Source organism: Lynx canadensis, chromosome B4 (assembly GCF_007474595.2).
Source record: "Lynx canadensis isolate LIC74 chromosome B4, mLynCan4.pri.v2, whole genome shotgun sequence".
In the NCBI taxonomy this organism is placed as follows: Eukaryota; Metazoa; Chordata; class Mammalia; order Carnivora; family Felidae; genus Lynx; species Lynx canadensis.
Genome location: NC_044309.1, coordinates 66,524,481 through 66,539,765, shown reverse-complemented (window position 1 = coordinate 66,539,765; position 15,285 = coordinate 66,524,481). Strand labels below are relative to the sequence as shown.

General features: G+C 41.6%; 1 protein-coding gene and 1 long non-coding RNA gene across 11 annotated transcripts in view; one reads left to right on the top strand and one right to left on the bottom strand.

The window, feature by feature from the left end:
• Positions 1 to 5,877, bottom strand: part of LOC116738200 — a 100,268-nt gene extending 94,391 nt beyond the window's left edge. Inside the window, exon 1 of the long non-coding RNA XR_004343876.1 lies at positions 5,827 to 5,877. This is a non-coding gene — a long non-coding RNA (uncharacterized LOC116738200). The remainder of the gene's footprint in view (positions 1 to 5,826) is intronic.
• A 240-nt stretch (positions 5,878 to 6,117) lies between these two features.
• Positions 6,118 to 15,285, top strand: part of KIF21A (kinesin family member 21A) — a 149,167-nt gene continuing 139,999 nt past the window's right edge. For all 10 annotated transcript variants that reach the window (XM_030322187.1, XM_030322185.1, XM_030322184.1 and 7 more), the window contains exon 1: positions 6,118 to 6,207. In XM_030322187.1, coding sequence (XP_030178047.1) covers positions 6,164 to 6,207 — 44 coding nt within the window. In that variant the 5' untranslated portion in view covers positions 6,118 to 6,163. The remainder of the gene's footprint in view (positions 6,208 to 15,285) is intronic.

Sequence of the window (15,285 nt, the reverse complement as noted above, 5' to 3'; positions counted from 1 at the left end):
GCCTGGGTGGTTCAGTTGGTTAAGTGGCTGACTTTGGCTCAGGTCATGAATTCAAGGTTCATGGGTTAAGATTCTCTCTCTCTCTCCTGCTCTGCTGTCAGCACAGAGCCCACTTTGGATCCTCTGTACCCTTCTTTCTCTGCCCCTCCCAGCTGGTTCTCTCTCTCTTTTAAAAATAAACATTAAAAAACACATTAAAAACATTAAAAAAAAAACCCAGAAAGGTCTCTGCTATCTTGAAGCTCATATTCAAATGGAGGCAGACAGCAATACAAAAAAATTATCAACAAGAAAATATAACCTAGTGAAAAGGGCTATGAAGAAATAAAATAGTGATATGATAGTGAATAACTGGGGGTACACAGTGCTGGCTTCATGGGTGAATGGTTAGTGCCCTCACACAAGGCCCTGGGCTTAGAGGGCCTTTGCTATTAATTTAATGCTCTACTATCACTGTCTTTTTTAAAAAAAATATATATAGTTTTTTTTAAGATTATGTATTTATCTCTCTAAGAGAGAGAGTGCATGCACATGCAAGAGCAAGGGAGGAGCAGAGAGAGAGGGAGAGAGAATATTTCATGAAGGGGTCCAAGCCATGAACTATGAGATCATGACCTGAGCTGAAACCAAGAGTTGAACACTTAACTCACTGAGCCACCCAGGTACACTATCTACTACCACTGTCTTAAAATGCTTAATAATTTTATCTTTGGATTTGTGTTTCATGAGGGAGATCTATCTGATAAAAGACTAGTGCATCTGGGTAAGTAGAGGACATAAGGCAATATCCATGTCCTCCATTCTTTGTGACACCATTCTCCTATAGCTTTTGTGACGTCCTGTGAGCATAGAAATCTGGTTGATCTATAATGTGTGGGAGTTTGGTGGGATTCAAAGCCAGTATGAGTATGAGGTAAACATGTTTTGTGTGTATAAGCAGGGATGCTGATACTTTGAGAGGCTATGCTTCCCTTGGACCAGAACTTGCTTCAAATAAAAAAAAGAAAGCAGTGGCATTCTAAGAAATACACTGACCAAAGAACCCTATCATATTCTTTCTTAGTCATCACTTCCCTGTGGCTACTATTAATGATGATGTAAAAGGAAAACAAAGACAGGGAAAAGTAGTTCCTCTTCCTTTCAGTTCTTCCTTACTCATCTGTAAGCCAAAGGTAGAAAGTGTTAGTAGAATATAGATGTATCAACAAGTGAAATAAAAAAAGTTGAGTTCGTTTTGTGCAATGTTTTCACAGTTAAGAATGAAATTCATATGCATGTATGTACTACACAATAGGAACTGTATAATTTTGATAATTCCACATGTGAGTTAATTGCTCTATTCATAGTTAAAGCTGGCATTGCACAATGTAAAGATGAATGGTAAAATTAATGTTAATAATTAAAAATTTTAAACTTTTCTTTGTGGAAAGTAACATCAAATAGCAAATAAATACCATGACAAGTTGAGCAAGAGCTCAGAAGAAAGAGCTTTATATTTTAACATCTTTTTTTTTAAGTTTATTTATTTTGACAGTGAGAGAGAGATAGAGAGAGAGAGAGAATGCATGAGCTGAAGAGAGGCAGAGAGAGGGAGAGACAGAATCCCAAGCAGGCTCCACACTGTCAACACAGAGCCCAACATGGGGCTTGAACCCATGAACTATGAGATCTTTACCAGAGCTGAAATCAAGAGTCAGACACTCAACCAACTGATCCACCAAGGCTCCCCTGTATTTCAGCATCTTTTTTTATTTTTTAAATGTTTTTATTTATTTTTGAGACAGAGAGAAACAGAGCATGAGCAGGGGAAGGGCAGAGAGAAGGAGACACAGAATCTGAAACAGGCTCCAGGCTCTGAGCTGTCAGCACAGAGCCTGATGCGGGGCTCGAACTCACAGACTGTGAGATCATGACCTGAGCTGAAGTCGGACGCTTAACCGACTGAGCCACCCAGGTGCCCCAAGTATTTTAGCATCTTTAACAGAATTTTTATATTGTTTTTCTAACAAGATGCTCTTCATTTTCATTTTGCATTGGGACATGCAAATCATGTAGCTGGCCCTTGTGGGGGTGCTACCTCAGATGGGATGATCAGGAGAGGTCTCTCTGAGGAGAAAAATTTAAGTTGATACCTAAAAGTTCAAAAGGAGCCTACCATGGGAATATTTGGGGAAAGAGCATTACAGGTAGAGGAAATTAGCTACCGCAAAGTCTCTAAGGCAGGAGAGAATTCTTTGTGTTGAAGAAACAGAATGAAGGCCAGTATCACCACAATGTAGTAGTTACGACTTAGAGTAACAACCGATAATGTTAGGGGTGCATGGTTGGCTCAGTTGGTAGAGCATGAGACTCCTGATCTTGGAGGTTCTGAGTTCAAGCCCCATATTGGACATGGAGATAACTTAAAAAGTTTTTTGTTTTGTTTTTTAAAACCCACTGATTAAAGAGAAAGAAAGAAAGAAAGAAAGAAAGAAAGAAAGAAAGAAAGAAAAAAGAAAAAAGTAAAAAGATAAGGCTAGAATCTGGAGAGGCCAGAGTGTGAAGTGTCCTAAAGTCTAGAAGAACTTACTCTATTTCTGTTACGTAGCTCTTGGAAGGTTTCAGGCAGGGGAATGCTATAAATGACATAGATTTCATTTTATTTATTTATTTATTTATTTTTTTCAACGTTTATTTATTTTTGGGACAGAGAGAGACAGAGCATGAACAGGGGAGGGGCAGAGAGAGAGGGAGACACAGAATCGGAAACAGGCTCCAGGCTCTGAGCTGTCAGCCCAGAGCCTGACGCGGAGCTCGAACTCCCGGACCGCGAGATTGTGACCTGGCTGAAGTCGGACGCTTAACTGACTGCGCCACCCAGGCGTCCCTAAATGACATAGATTTTAAAAGATCACTCTTTCTGCAGTGTGGAAGTGAGAGTGGGCTCAGGGAGACCATCCTGAGTGATCTATATCTGAAGAATTCCTCACCCTTGCAGAAAAAACTCATCATACTTTTGTTACAATTTCTATTATCGCACTTATGGATTTCCAAATTTGTTTATTTGAACTAGACTGTAAGATCCTGGTAGACCTGACTGCCTGTGCTCCTCGTAGACACTACTTTCCACTATTGCTGGCATATAGCTTTACCACTAATTCTGTCTACAGGCATTTATTAAATATTAGTTGAGTAACTGAAATAGGACTTAAACTATACTATGGTAAACAGCTCTTCCCTTAGAGTTTTCTTCAACTTAAGATAATAAATTAGGTGAGCTATGATGTAAGGGGTTAGATAGCAGCTAGAAAAGAATCTAAATTAAATACAAAGATAATTTACAAATTTGGAAATTTTGGGGAAATGACTCAGTCCTCAAAGGAAATTTTAATTTTTATACTGCTTTTTCCTGAAACCGAGCAGAAAGCTACAGCTGTTACTGGTGCTACTGTTTTGGCCAGAAGTTCTAGCCTGATGGGTTGGAACTGAAGCTGGGTTAATACATATTTTGATTGGTTTGCATGCTATGTAAATGTGGTGCTGAATTTGTTGTTGATGCTGTGAACTAAGGAGTTTTCACATAAAGGTCTGATTTTTCCTTATCTCTTGAGAAGTAACAAACATACAAACAAAAAGCTTGGCAGCATTGGGTCTGCATTCCAGCAGGCCAGAGCTGGTGATGGCCACTGTCTTTGTAAGAGGCCTGGTGTTCTCTATTTTATCAGTCCTTACTCTGCCTGCTCAGACTCATGTTAAGTGACCTGCCTGGCTATTGCTTGGTAGAATTTGTGTTTGTGACATCTCCTACTGAGACTTATGTAAGCTGGTGCTATTTTAATTTATTTTTTAATGTTTACTTACTTTTGAGAGAGAGAGAGAGAGACAGACAGACAGACAGACAGAGCATGAGTGAGGAAGGGGCAGAGAGAGAGGGAGACAGAATCCAAAGCAGGCTCCAGGTTCTGAGCTGTCAGCACAGTTCCCTCCGCGGCCAATGGGAAGCTCGAACTCATGAACCCGGAGATCATGACTTGAGCTGAAGTCATGGGGTTAACTGAGTGAGCCACCCAGGCGCCCCTTAAATAAGATCTTTTGGGGTGCTTGCATGGCTCTGTCCGTTAAATACCTGACTCTGGATTTTGGATCAGATCATGATCTCATGGTGGTGAGATCCAGCGCCGTGTCAAGCTGGGCTCTGTGTTGGGTGTGGAGCCTGCTTAAGATTGTCTCTCTCCCTGTACAGCTTCCGTGCTTATGTGTGTGCATGCTCTCTCTCTCTCTCTCTCTCTCTCTCTCTCTCTCTCTCTCACACATACACACACACACACACACACACACACACACACACACACACACACAATAAAGAAATAAGATTCTTCTAAAAGGTCTTACATTATTTATATTTCTCTTTAGTTTTCTTGCTAAATTTGGTTGGCTTTAGTTGCCTTCCTTTGCAGCGTTTATCAATCCAAGAAGCAAGGAAGCCAATCGAGAGCCACCCAGTCCCACCTGGGACTGCCAGGGCTGGAGGAAATGGTGCTCTGGTTTGTTAATAGATACTGAGGGGAGGACAGGCTCTCTGGAGGGCAGAGGAGAGCTTTGCCACTAATTTAGTCTACAGAAGGATACTCCCTATCTCTGCTCTCTTTACCTCCTAGCCTTGTGTCTGTTAAGACTCAGGGGTATGGAGGTTTAGGGACAGAATACCTTTTCAAACTATACACAATGATATATCACACAGGCCTTCATTTAAGGCCATTACACGCGTCTTGTTTGTCCCAGAGTGTGCTGCCTCCTCTGACCCTTGCTGCTGGATCTCTGCTGGCTAGGGTGACTGGGTGTGCGAATTTAGGATGTCAGTACTTGGGGCTGTGTCTTTACTGGGAAGGTGCCATTTAATCTATTACACTGTTTTGTACGAACCCGCATGTTTATTTAGAGAAATGTATGGGGCAGTCCACAAAAGATACTCTGTGGCGAAGCTAATAAAGGCTGTTGCTACAGAGCTATCTCAAGGCATGTGGAAGCACAATAGTCACAAGCAGAAACCACAAAGGCTCAATGTTGATAGAATCCCGGGATTGGGAGGTGCTTTTTGAAGGCCAGGAAGGGGAGAAAAAAAAAAAAAAAGGCAGTGTGTGAGGATTTACTACACAGCAGGTCTTGGTGGATATTCAGTTCTGGGAACACTTGGTACCAGGGTGCAGTTCATTTACTAGCGTGCACATGACTTAACAGAAACGCATTCAGGAGTCTCGGAGTAAATCGTTTCCATATTCCACGCGGGCTGGTAAACGGCCGACGGACTGCAGAAGAGCCCAGCTGCCCAGACAGTGGCCAAACCGGGGAGCCGGTTTAGCACGAACGACTGACTCCCGGGAGGGAGGGCGATCCGCGGGGGGCTGGGGAAGGGGGTCAAAGTCCAAGCTGGAGAGAGGACAATAAGCCTAAGGGTGGAAACAAAGCGGCCCCAGGGTGGCAGCTGACCGATTCCCGGCGCTGCGCTCCTGCTCCAAGCTCAGACTTTTAGCAAAGGCGCAGGGCGAGCACCCGCTGCTGCGTTCTCCCAGAAGAGCCTAGAAGGGCGCACGGGCTCGTCGCCCTCGGGCGTGGGCAGCCCGCGGCCGGCATCCCTCCCCCGCGCGCCTCCCTGCCCAGCAGCGCCAGGCAGTGCCCGCCGAGGGCAGGGCGGGGCGCAGGCCGGGGGAGGGCGAGCTGGGGCCGGGCCGTGCGGCCGCCGCTGACGCAGTGCGGGGCCGGAGCCCTGAGCGCCCAGGCGGGCGTGGAGCGTTTTAGCCCGGCCGCCCGCAGGCCGCGTCCCCACCGGAGGGGGCAGGGCGCACTTACCGGCCGTCAGGAAGCCGCGGGCGGCCTGCTGGCTCCGCCGCCGCCGCCGCCGCCGCCGCGCTCGCCTTTCAAGCGCGCCTCGTCCCCGCCCCAGATCCTGGGGGGTGAACGGGGGAGAAGGGGCGGGCGTCCGCCAGTCGCGAATCACCTCCTCCTCCTCCTGCCTCAGCGCCGCCGCCACCTTTCCATTCAGTCGCCCAACATGGCTGGAGCGCGGCGGAGGTGAGCCGGTCGCCCCCTGCCGCTCCAGTCTGCGAAGCCCGAGCGCCGCGGTTCCGGCGGTTCGTCGGCTCTGCGGTGCAGAGGCCCAGGGGCCCTGCTGTCGCCGGCCGCCAGCATGTGGGGCGCCCCGGACGAGAGCTCGGTGCGGGTGGCTGTCAGGTGAGGACCGACGCGGCGGCGGGAGGGCTGCGGGTTGGCGGGCTGAGGGCGCGGCGAGGACGCGCTCTCGTCCAGGGCAGCCGTGGCCGCGGTGCCGAGACCTGAGGGGGCGGTCTGGCGGGAGGCCGGCGTTTGGGTAAACTGAGGCTGCGTATCTCCGCCGGCAAGGCGCGCGCGGGGAGACCCTGCAGCCCCTGCGCCGGCGGCCTTTGCAGGTAGCGGGCGGCTGCGCGACGCCGGGTCCCCGGGGCGCCCAGACTGCGCGGGGGTGGAAGCCGTCGCCGCCCGCCCCCGCCGGTCCCGCACCAGGGGAACAACCGCCTCAGGTGGGGCCGCCTTGGGCGACGGCCTGGCCGGCTTCGCCCGGAGGAGCTGCCTCGGGGCTGGGCTGCGGTGTTCTTTTTATTATTTAGAGAATGTCTGTCCTACGTGTACGTGCAACTCCGGCCTTCTGAGGCTGGAGACAAAGCATCAGACTGACAGCGCTTCCGACGCAGGGTTCTAGATGCCCGAGCAGATGGAAGTCTCGTCAAGCATCACGGAGACACGCGTAGCACAAGCGTGTGGGTGTAGGAGACACATCTGGCTGGCCTGTTTGGCGTTGGAATGGGAATTCTCTGTAAGAATTACATTTCTTGGTGTCAGGCCTGTAGAGGGAAGAAAACTCTTCAGCAAGTGGAATACATGGGTGACTGGGTGTAACAGCCTGACGTTAGGCAGGGTGGATACAACACAGCATTATACACGCCTGGGTGTGAGCTTTGAAATACCAGATACATCAAAATTGTATTTTGGTCAACGACAGATGCACGAGTATCGAATATAATTTAGACTGTTTTGATACATATCAAGAGGCAGAGCTCTGACAGTTGCTCACGGAAAATTGCAACATCATCACTGAAATATTAATGAAGCATTCATGGTAGAATAAGTGCGTTGCTTTCACAGCTCTCTGATGGTCTACTGTGAATCCACTTCTCTTTATACTTTGAGGGATTATAAAAATTTTTAAACTTTGAGGGATTAAAAAAATTTTCCTCGGAAAATTATTGAAACAAAATCTGCCATTCATGGAGCCTTTCTGGAAAGTTATTTTAAAAATGCTGTCATGTCAGCATTATTATTTTAGTGGCAAATCTTGATTAGGCATAGAAATGACAGTTTTATACACTTTGTGTCTTTAATCAATTTACAGAATAACATGTATTTTTATTTTATTTTTATTTTATTTTATTTTATTTTATTTTAAGTTATCTCTACACCCAACATGGGGCTCAGACTCATGACCCCGGAGATCTAGTGTCATGCTCTTCCAACTGAGCCAGCCAGGAGCCTGAGAATAACATGAATTTTAAAGATTTTTTTTTTTTCTCTTACAGATCAGGAAATGATCACCCATGGAGGTGACAGTTTTATGACTGTTTAGAATCACCTGTTTTAAAGCTTTTGGAGTTTTAATTTGGCATTTTTGGTTATTCTGGGACTACTTATCCAATTGTTGGATTAGTTTATTTCTCCTAAATACTGCTGCTACCTCTCTTTTGGCCTTTTAATACTCATTAATGACTGTACCATGGCAGAAACCCAATAAAAGGCAGTTTTGTTAGCAGAGCTGGTGGAAGAGGTGAAGAAGGAGCATAAAATAGTAATGAAAACAGAAAATTAGGGTGTAAGAGAAACCATTTTTAGAGATTTAAGGTTTTTGTCTGAATTCTCTAAAATATCATAGGGCGGGTTATTTGCCATGCTATTAAATCTGCCGCTTGCACTGGAGGTGAGCAGTCACGGGTGACCCTAAAATACACTTGACAGATAAATAATTTATATTTGATTTTGGTATGTATGTTTGCACTTTTTAAGTGGTAAGCATGGGTCTGTTTGGGAAAGGTTTATAAAAATGTTAACAACTTGGTAAGCTGCATTGTGAAGGTCCTTTTTTTTCTTTTTTCTATTAAAAACACTGAATAGATCCACTCTCTAAACTTATTTTGCGTAGGGTAAAAATAACTTATGTTTTTATAGCACTTTGGTATTTATAAAGTGCTTGGAGATATATATTTTCATTTACAGCAAATATTTGTTGAATGCATATCCTTATCTCTGATTATCCTGATTCTGAGCTAAAAACAGGAATAATTCTTGGACACATACCATGTGCTAGGGTCAGTGCTGTTAAGATGTTTTATATCATGTAAAATTTCATTTATTTGCCATAACAGTCTTTGATTTGGGTTCTGTTATTATGACCATTTTACAGATGAGACACAGAAAGATTAAGAAACCTGCTTAAACTAGTAGCTACTGATGGAACCAGCATTCCAAGCCAGACAGCTTGTCTCTACAGCCCAAATTCTTAGCCATTAAACCCATATAGGTGAAAGGCAAGAACATACTTCACAAAGCTTTATTTAGCTTGAGGTCGGTTGCCTTTTTTGGGTTCTAGTTCAATTACAAATGAGTGGCTTTGACGAGTTATGCATACCTTGATATTGCTGGAAAAGATAAAACTCAAAAAGAGAGGACCTGAACTTAGTTAAAATATTTCCCCAGATTGTCTTTAATCTTTCCAGTGTCCTCCAATCCTACCCTAGTTTGTGACAGACTTCAGCAGCAGGATAAGTAAATCAACACACAGACAAAAATCAACAGACATTTGACCTGCTTTTCCTCTTCAATGAATAATGTAATAACAGGTATAGGAGACTGACTCTACTGTGAAATGCAGAAAGTGTCCTAGAGGTTCTTGTGTTTTGTTAGAGGAAGAGACTTATCAGTATGTTAAAGCTGATGACTCTATTTTAAGATTTCTCGTAGTAAGTGCAAGGGTCCTATAAAAATTTGGGGAAAGGAAATGCAAAAGAAAGTTTCTTATTTAGGGAGAATATTTTTTATTCAATTTCTGAAAATGGCTTTTACCTTCTGAGGTATTTTGCAGGGTATCTTTCATTGTGGTGGATATAGATTCAGATAACAGCCTTACTATTCAACCCATGTGGCTTTTGAGCACTTGAATCTTGAGTAATGCTACTCAGGAACTATCATTTTCTTAAAATTAAAGAAAAAAATTACCTGAGAGAGAGAGCGCGCATGTGGGCATGCACATGCAATGGGGGGAGGGGCAGAGAGAGGAAAGAGAGAATCCAGAGCAGGCTCTGCATTGCCAGTCTGGAGCCTGATGTGGAGTTCGAACTCACAAACCAGGAGATCATAACCTGAGCCGAAGTCGGATGCTTAAACCAACTGAGACACCCAAGGCACCCCATTTTTAAACTTAAAAAAATTGGTCCTTGATTTAGTTTTTGGGTAACTTTTGAATATTCTTTTTTTTTTAATGTTTTAATTTATTTTTGGGAGAGAAAGACAGGTGTGAACAAGGGAGGGGAGAGAAAGAGGGAGACACAGAATCCAAAGCAGGCTCCACAGAATCTGAGCTGTTGGCTCTGAGCTGTCAGCACAGAGCCTGATATGGGGCTTGAACCCACGAATTGTGAGATCATGACCTGAACTTAAGTGAGATGCCCAACTGACTGAGCCATCCAGGCCCCCCTTGAATATTCTTGAAACAACTTGGTTATATGGATCTACTTTTTTAACTTTAAGTTTGTATAATTTAAATACTTACAAAATATTTCTGGTAAAAATTTAGTGTCATAATGACATATGGTATAAGTATAATATATACACTGGATTTAAAAGATTTAGTAAGAAAAAATGAATGCAAATATGTCAATAATCTTTGATTACATATTAAAATTATATTTTGATATATTGAGTTTTTAAAATTAATTTATTTGGAGAGAGCCTTGCGATTGGGTGGGGGGGAACAGAGAGAGGGAGAGACAGAATCCCAAGCAGGCTCTGTGCTGTCAGCACAGAGCTCTATGTGGGGCTTGAACTCACCAACCATGAGACCATGACCTGAGCCAAGATCAAGAGTCCGATGCTTAACCAACTGAGCTGCCCAGGTGCCCCAATATATTGAGTTAAATAAAATATTATTAAAATTAATTTCATCCTGGGGTGCCTGGTGGCTCAGTTGGTTAAGTGTTCGAGTTTGGCTCAGGTTCTGATCATGTAGTTTGTGAGTTTGAGCCCAATTGGGCTCTCTGCCGTTAGCACAGTGCCTGCTTTAGATCCTCTGTTCCCATCTCTCTCCACCCCCTGCCCCTCAAAAATAAATAGACATTAAAAAAAAAGAATTAATTTTATTTATTTATTTTTCCTTTAAAAAATGTGGCTCCTAGAAAATTTAAAATTAAATAAATGTTGTGCTCGCTTCGGCAGCACATATACTAAAATTAAGTAAATGTTGCTCACATTAAATTTCTGTTGGAGGCGTGACTGAGTGACACAGTTGGTTAAGCATCCGACTTTGGCTCAGATCATGATCTCACAGTTCAAATGTTCGAGCCCTGCATTGGGCTCTGTGCTGACAGCTCAGAGCCTGGAGCCTGCTTCAGATTCTGTGTCTCCCTTTCTCTCTCCCCCTCCCCCGCTCAGGCTCTGTCTCTCTCTCTCTCTCTCTCAAAAATAAATAAACACTAAACCATTAAAAAAAATTTCTATTGAATAGTACTGCTCTATAATTTAAAAAATGTGAAAGAAGTACAGAATAAAACTAGGGTACATCAGATATATATAGAAATAAATCATAGCCACCCCATCATAGACTAACCACACCCTTAGATCAAGAAATTCCGTAATAACTAAGGTGTCTTTTTTAGATAGACACACACATACACACACACACACACACACACACGACTTGATTTAAAGGTAACATTACCCCCCCCCCCCCCCCCCCCCGCCAGGGTACATAGGTGTGGAAAGATACTGATTATGGACTCAGTATGGTAGCCGAAGTCTTAGAAAATGTGGTAAATTAAATGGATGGCTTAGGTAGATGTCATCAACAAAAATGAGCAACAAAGTGTAATATATATTCTATTCTTAATATCTAAGTATACTGATTTGAATCAGTTAAGTCAAAATGATAAGATCAATTAAACATTTTGAATTCTAAATTTAAGACATTATCAGATGATGTGCCTTTTTCCCTTCCCTGTCTATGAATGCTGATTTAGCAGATTTGAAACTTTTTTCCTTTTCAAGAACTTTAGTTTGCAAAATATGTCAAGGGTTGGACAAAAATAGAGATACAGAGAAGACCATTGTGTTTTTGTGTCATTGTCTCTATGGTTGTGAGTTAAAATGTCTTTGTTTGGCTTTGGCAGAGAGCTGTACATATCCTTGACAGTCAGTTTGGATTAGTTTGTAATGTAGTCTAATTGGGTTTCAATTTGCTGTGTTTTTACCTTACTAAAGCAATTTTAAGAAGTGGCATTACTCAGCAGGCTTATGATTGGTTGGTTGCACAGTTAAAAGCTCAGTTTTAGGTCTGTGAGTGGCACTGATTTCCAATGTGACCTCTCTGCACTTTTCTTTTTCCACATGCTGAGGTGGCAATGTAAAGGTATTAAGAATTCTAAGAACTTTGCACATGCAGTGTATTAAATATGTGATTTTGTTGTTGTTGGTTAAACTGTTGGCTCTGACAGGAAGGAAGTATTTTAACATTTCAAACTTGACTTTCCTAATAATATGTTTACTTTGGGTACTCTTTGTTATTGAACAGAAAACATTTAGTCTTTTGTGGTCACTTTTTCCCATTCTGGTTATAATGAAAATGTACAATATTTTACTTAATCTACATTAAAACTCTATCATGTAATCTGTACAGATACCCTTTTCCCTGTTTTACAGATGAAAAAATGAGATGAAAAAAGGCACTGGGTGACCTTTTCAAGGTTTCTTAGCTATTAAATATTTTTGTTTGTTTTAATTGAGAAATAATTCACACATATATTAGTTTCAGGTATACAGCATAATGATTAGGGGCACCTGGGTGGCTCAGTTGGTTAAGCATCTGACTCTTTGTTTTGGCTCAGGTCATAATCCCACAGTTTGGTTCGTGAGTTTGAACCCCACATCTGGCTCCTCGCTGACAGTGGGAAGCCTGCTTGGGATTCTCTGTCCCTCTCTCTCCCTTCCCCTGCTTGCTCTTTCTGTCTCCCTCAAAATACATAAATAAATTTAAAAAATTAAAAAAAAACACATAATGATTCAATATCATTGCAATCACATTGCAAAATGGTCAGCACTATACGTCTAGTTAAAGTCTCTTATTTCTTTTTTTTTTAAATTTTTAATGTTTTATTTATTTTTGAGACAGAGAGAGACAGAGCATGAGCAGGGGAGGGACAGAAAGAGAGGGAGACACAGAATCGGAAGCAGGCTCCAGGCTCCGAGCGGTCAGCACAGAGCCTGACGCGGGGCTCGAACTCACGAACTGCAAGATCATGACCTGAGCCGAAGTCGGGTGCTTAACCGACTGAGCCACTCAGGCGCCCCTAAAGTCTCTTATTTCTGTTCTTAAACGTTTTTCCAAATGTTTTCAAAACATTTCATCTACTAATTTCAAGGTAATAAAGATCTTTCAAGCTGAAATGCTTATATACATGTGATGTAAATTATTCCAAATAACTTAATATTTAGAAAATATAGAAGTAGATAAATGAGGCTTTTAGAAATATTTATTTTATGGAAATAGATGATTTTCTGGTGTTTGATCATTTGTTTATTCCTTTCTTCATGTAACAAGTGTTTATTAAGTGCCTACTATGTGTTGGGCACTTTTTTTTTTAGATCTTATTTTTAAGTAATCTCTACACCCAATGTGGGCCTTGAATTTACAACACTGAGATCAAGAGTTGCTTGCCCCACCACCTGAGACAGGCAGGTGCCCCGTGCTGAATACTTTTCTAATTCGGGGGATATGCAGCCCATATGACATACTTGGTCCCTGATTTTACATCCCTAACAGTACAAGTCTCTTTAAAAGCACAAAATATGTTGGAACTAACACAAAATGTAATCAACGGTATGAACTAGAAAGAAAGACAATTGTTGCAGCTTAGTTTTTATTTCTCCTTTATTTTTTATTTTTATTTTTTAAGGATTTTATTTTTTTAAAGTAATCTCTACACCCAATGTGGGGCTTGAACTTACAACCCCAAGATCAATAGTCACATGCTCTACCAACTGAGCCAGCTGGGAGCCCCTCTACTTTATTTTTTTAATAGCATTTTTTAGTTACTGCATTAATTAAAAACAGTGATTTAAAAAATGAAAGGTGTGCCCTGATTCCAAAGGTATTTCATATGAAAGGTGAACTTCAAAGCCTATGCATTAGGGAGATTTTATTTATATCATGTCCTACTTGATAAAATATGCATGCCCCACTTTGTATGTGTCTTTGTATGTCTTTGTAGTTGGATTAGGAAGTAAGGGAAATGAAAGAAAGGAGACCAAAGAGCTAGTAGATGATGTAAGTTGAAAGTCAGTGAAATTATTTTATTTACAAATATGAGTTGATATTATTTCTTCAGATAGGGTTTATTCAATTTATGAAGTATGGTAGACCTGTTTGTTGTTTGGAACTCCATGAAAGTTCAAGTTTCATGTCTAATTATTGCTACCCTTTGAGCTCATACCATCATACCTGCTAATTGGTTAATATTTTGATGCATAATTATGGGGTAGAGAATGATGCACTAGAAATTCCAGTTTCGTGAAACCATGAAAGCAGAAATTATCTTGGCAGTTAATTTCATAATCTTCCCAATCTTCCAATTCTCATCAATTTCTCTTCAAAGATGTGAACTTGGAATATGCATTATAATGGATGTTTTCCCCCAAGATATGTTACAACCCACTTGTGTGACTCTGATTTACAAATGGTTATTTTTTGTCAACATTAGACATGACCTTCATCTCAGCTTCAGATTAGGAAGGAAAACACAAAAATGAAAAGGGATGTCAGATAATAGAAAGTATTTGTATATGGTATATCATTAGAATAAGTTTATTCAAAATGAAACAAATATGTTTGTTATTTTCAACACTTCTCTCTGGGAAGTGGATTTGTGAATTCTGTCTTTCAGCTTGGTTTCCCAGTGGATTAACTATTAATCTTCTCAGAGTGTTAAAATAGTTTTCCTGTAGCTCAAGCTTTATTTGAAGTAAATGACAGCCAAGCCAAAGAGACAATTGTTGTGACACTGTATGGTCATTATGAGATCCTTCTGAATGTTTAAGAATTGTATTTGAAGTTCCTTTATCCTTTGTTTTTTGAAATTATTAGACATTTATATATGGAAGATAATTTGTAGTATGTCTATGATTATTGAAAAAAATAGATTTTAAAATTGAAAGGGCGTAAAAGGACTAGCTGGTTGAGGCCCCTTCTTTACAATGGTTTAGACAATAGAGGCCCAGAGAAGTTGAGAAAATTGCGTGAGCTACCACAGCCTCTCAACTGTTCTGTTTATTAGTTTTGTAGATTTTCTAGATCTTTATGTTTTTGTGGCAGACATGTTAGAAATAGATTAAGTTTATATCTTAAAAACTACAGTTTTAATCCCTTAAGTACTCCTTATAAAAGTTCACTTGACATTTAGATGAGTTCCCCCATTCTTAGTGCCCATTATTTTTGCTTTATGATGGCCTCAATTCTAGAAAACTAGAACAAGTGTTTCTAAAAAGGACCTGTGAAAGGCAGAAACAGAGGGACTCCTGGAATAGAAATTCTGGTCTATATTTTGGGGTTCCTGGCATATTTACATGTGAAGAAATGCCAGAACTGGGTTATTAAAATAATATGGACTGTCTTCAACATTCATAGGTAGCACATTAGTGCTTTAACTACAACCACCAAAGGATAAGTGTGTATAGTCTAATTTGGAAATAATGTTCAACATGGAAATAGGAGGATTTTGTGAATGCTAGGCACGTAGCCTTCTCCCCCTTCCCTCCCCTTGGTTCTTAACACTTTTTTTTCTTTTTACTCCAACATACTTACGGATTATAGCACATTCCAGTAATAATGGCAGACTCACTATGAGCAAGATGGTTGGAGGGTGGCATAGGGTAGAGGTAGGGTTGGATCATGTGGGGGGGTGAAATGTATTTATTGGAACCTGGAAGTGGAAATGGAACTAGAAATCTGAGTGGTTTAAA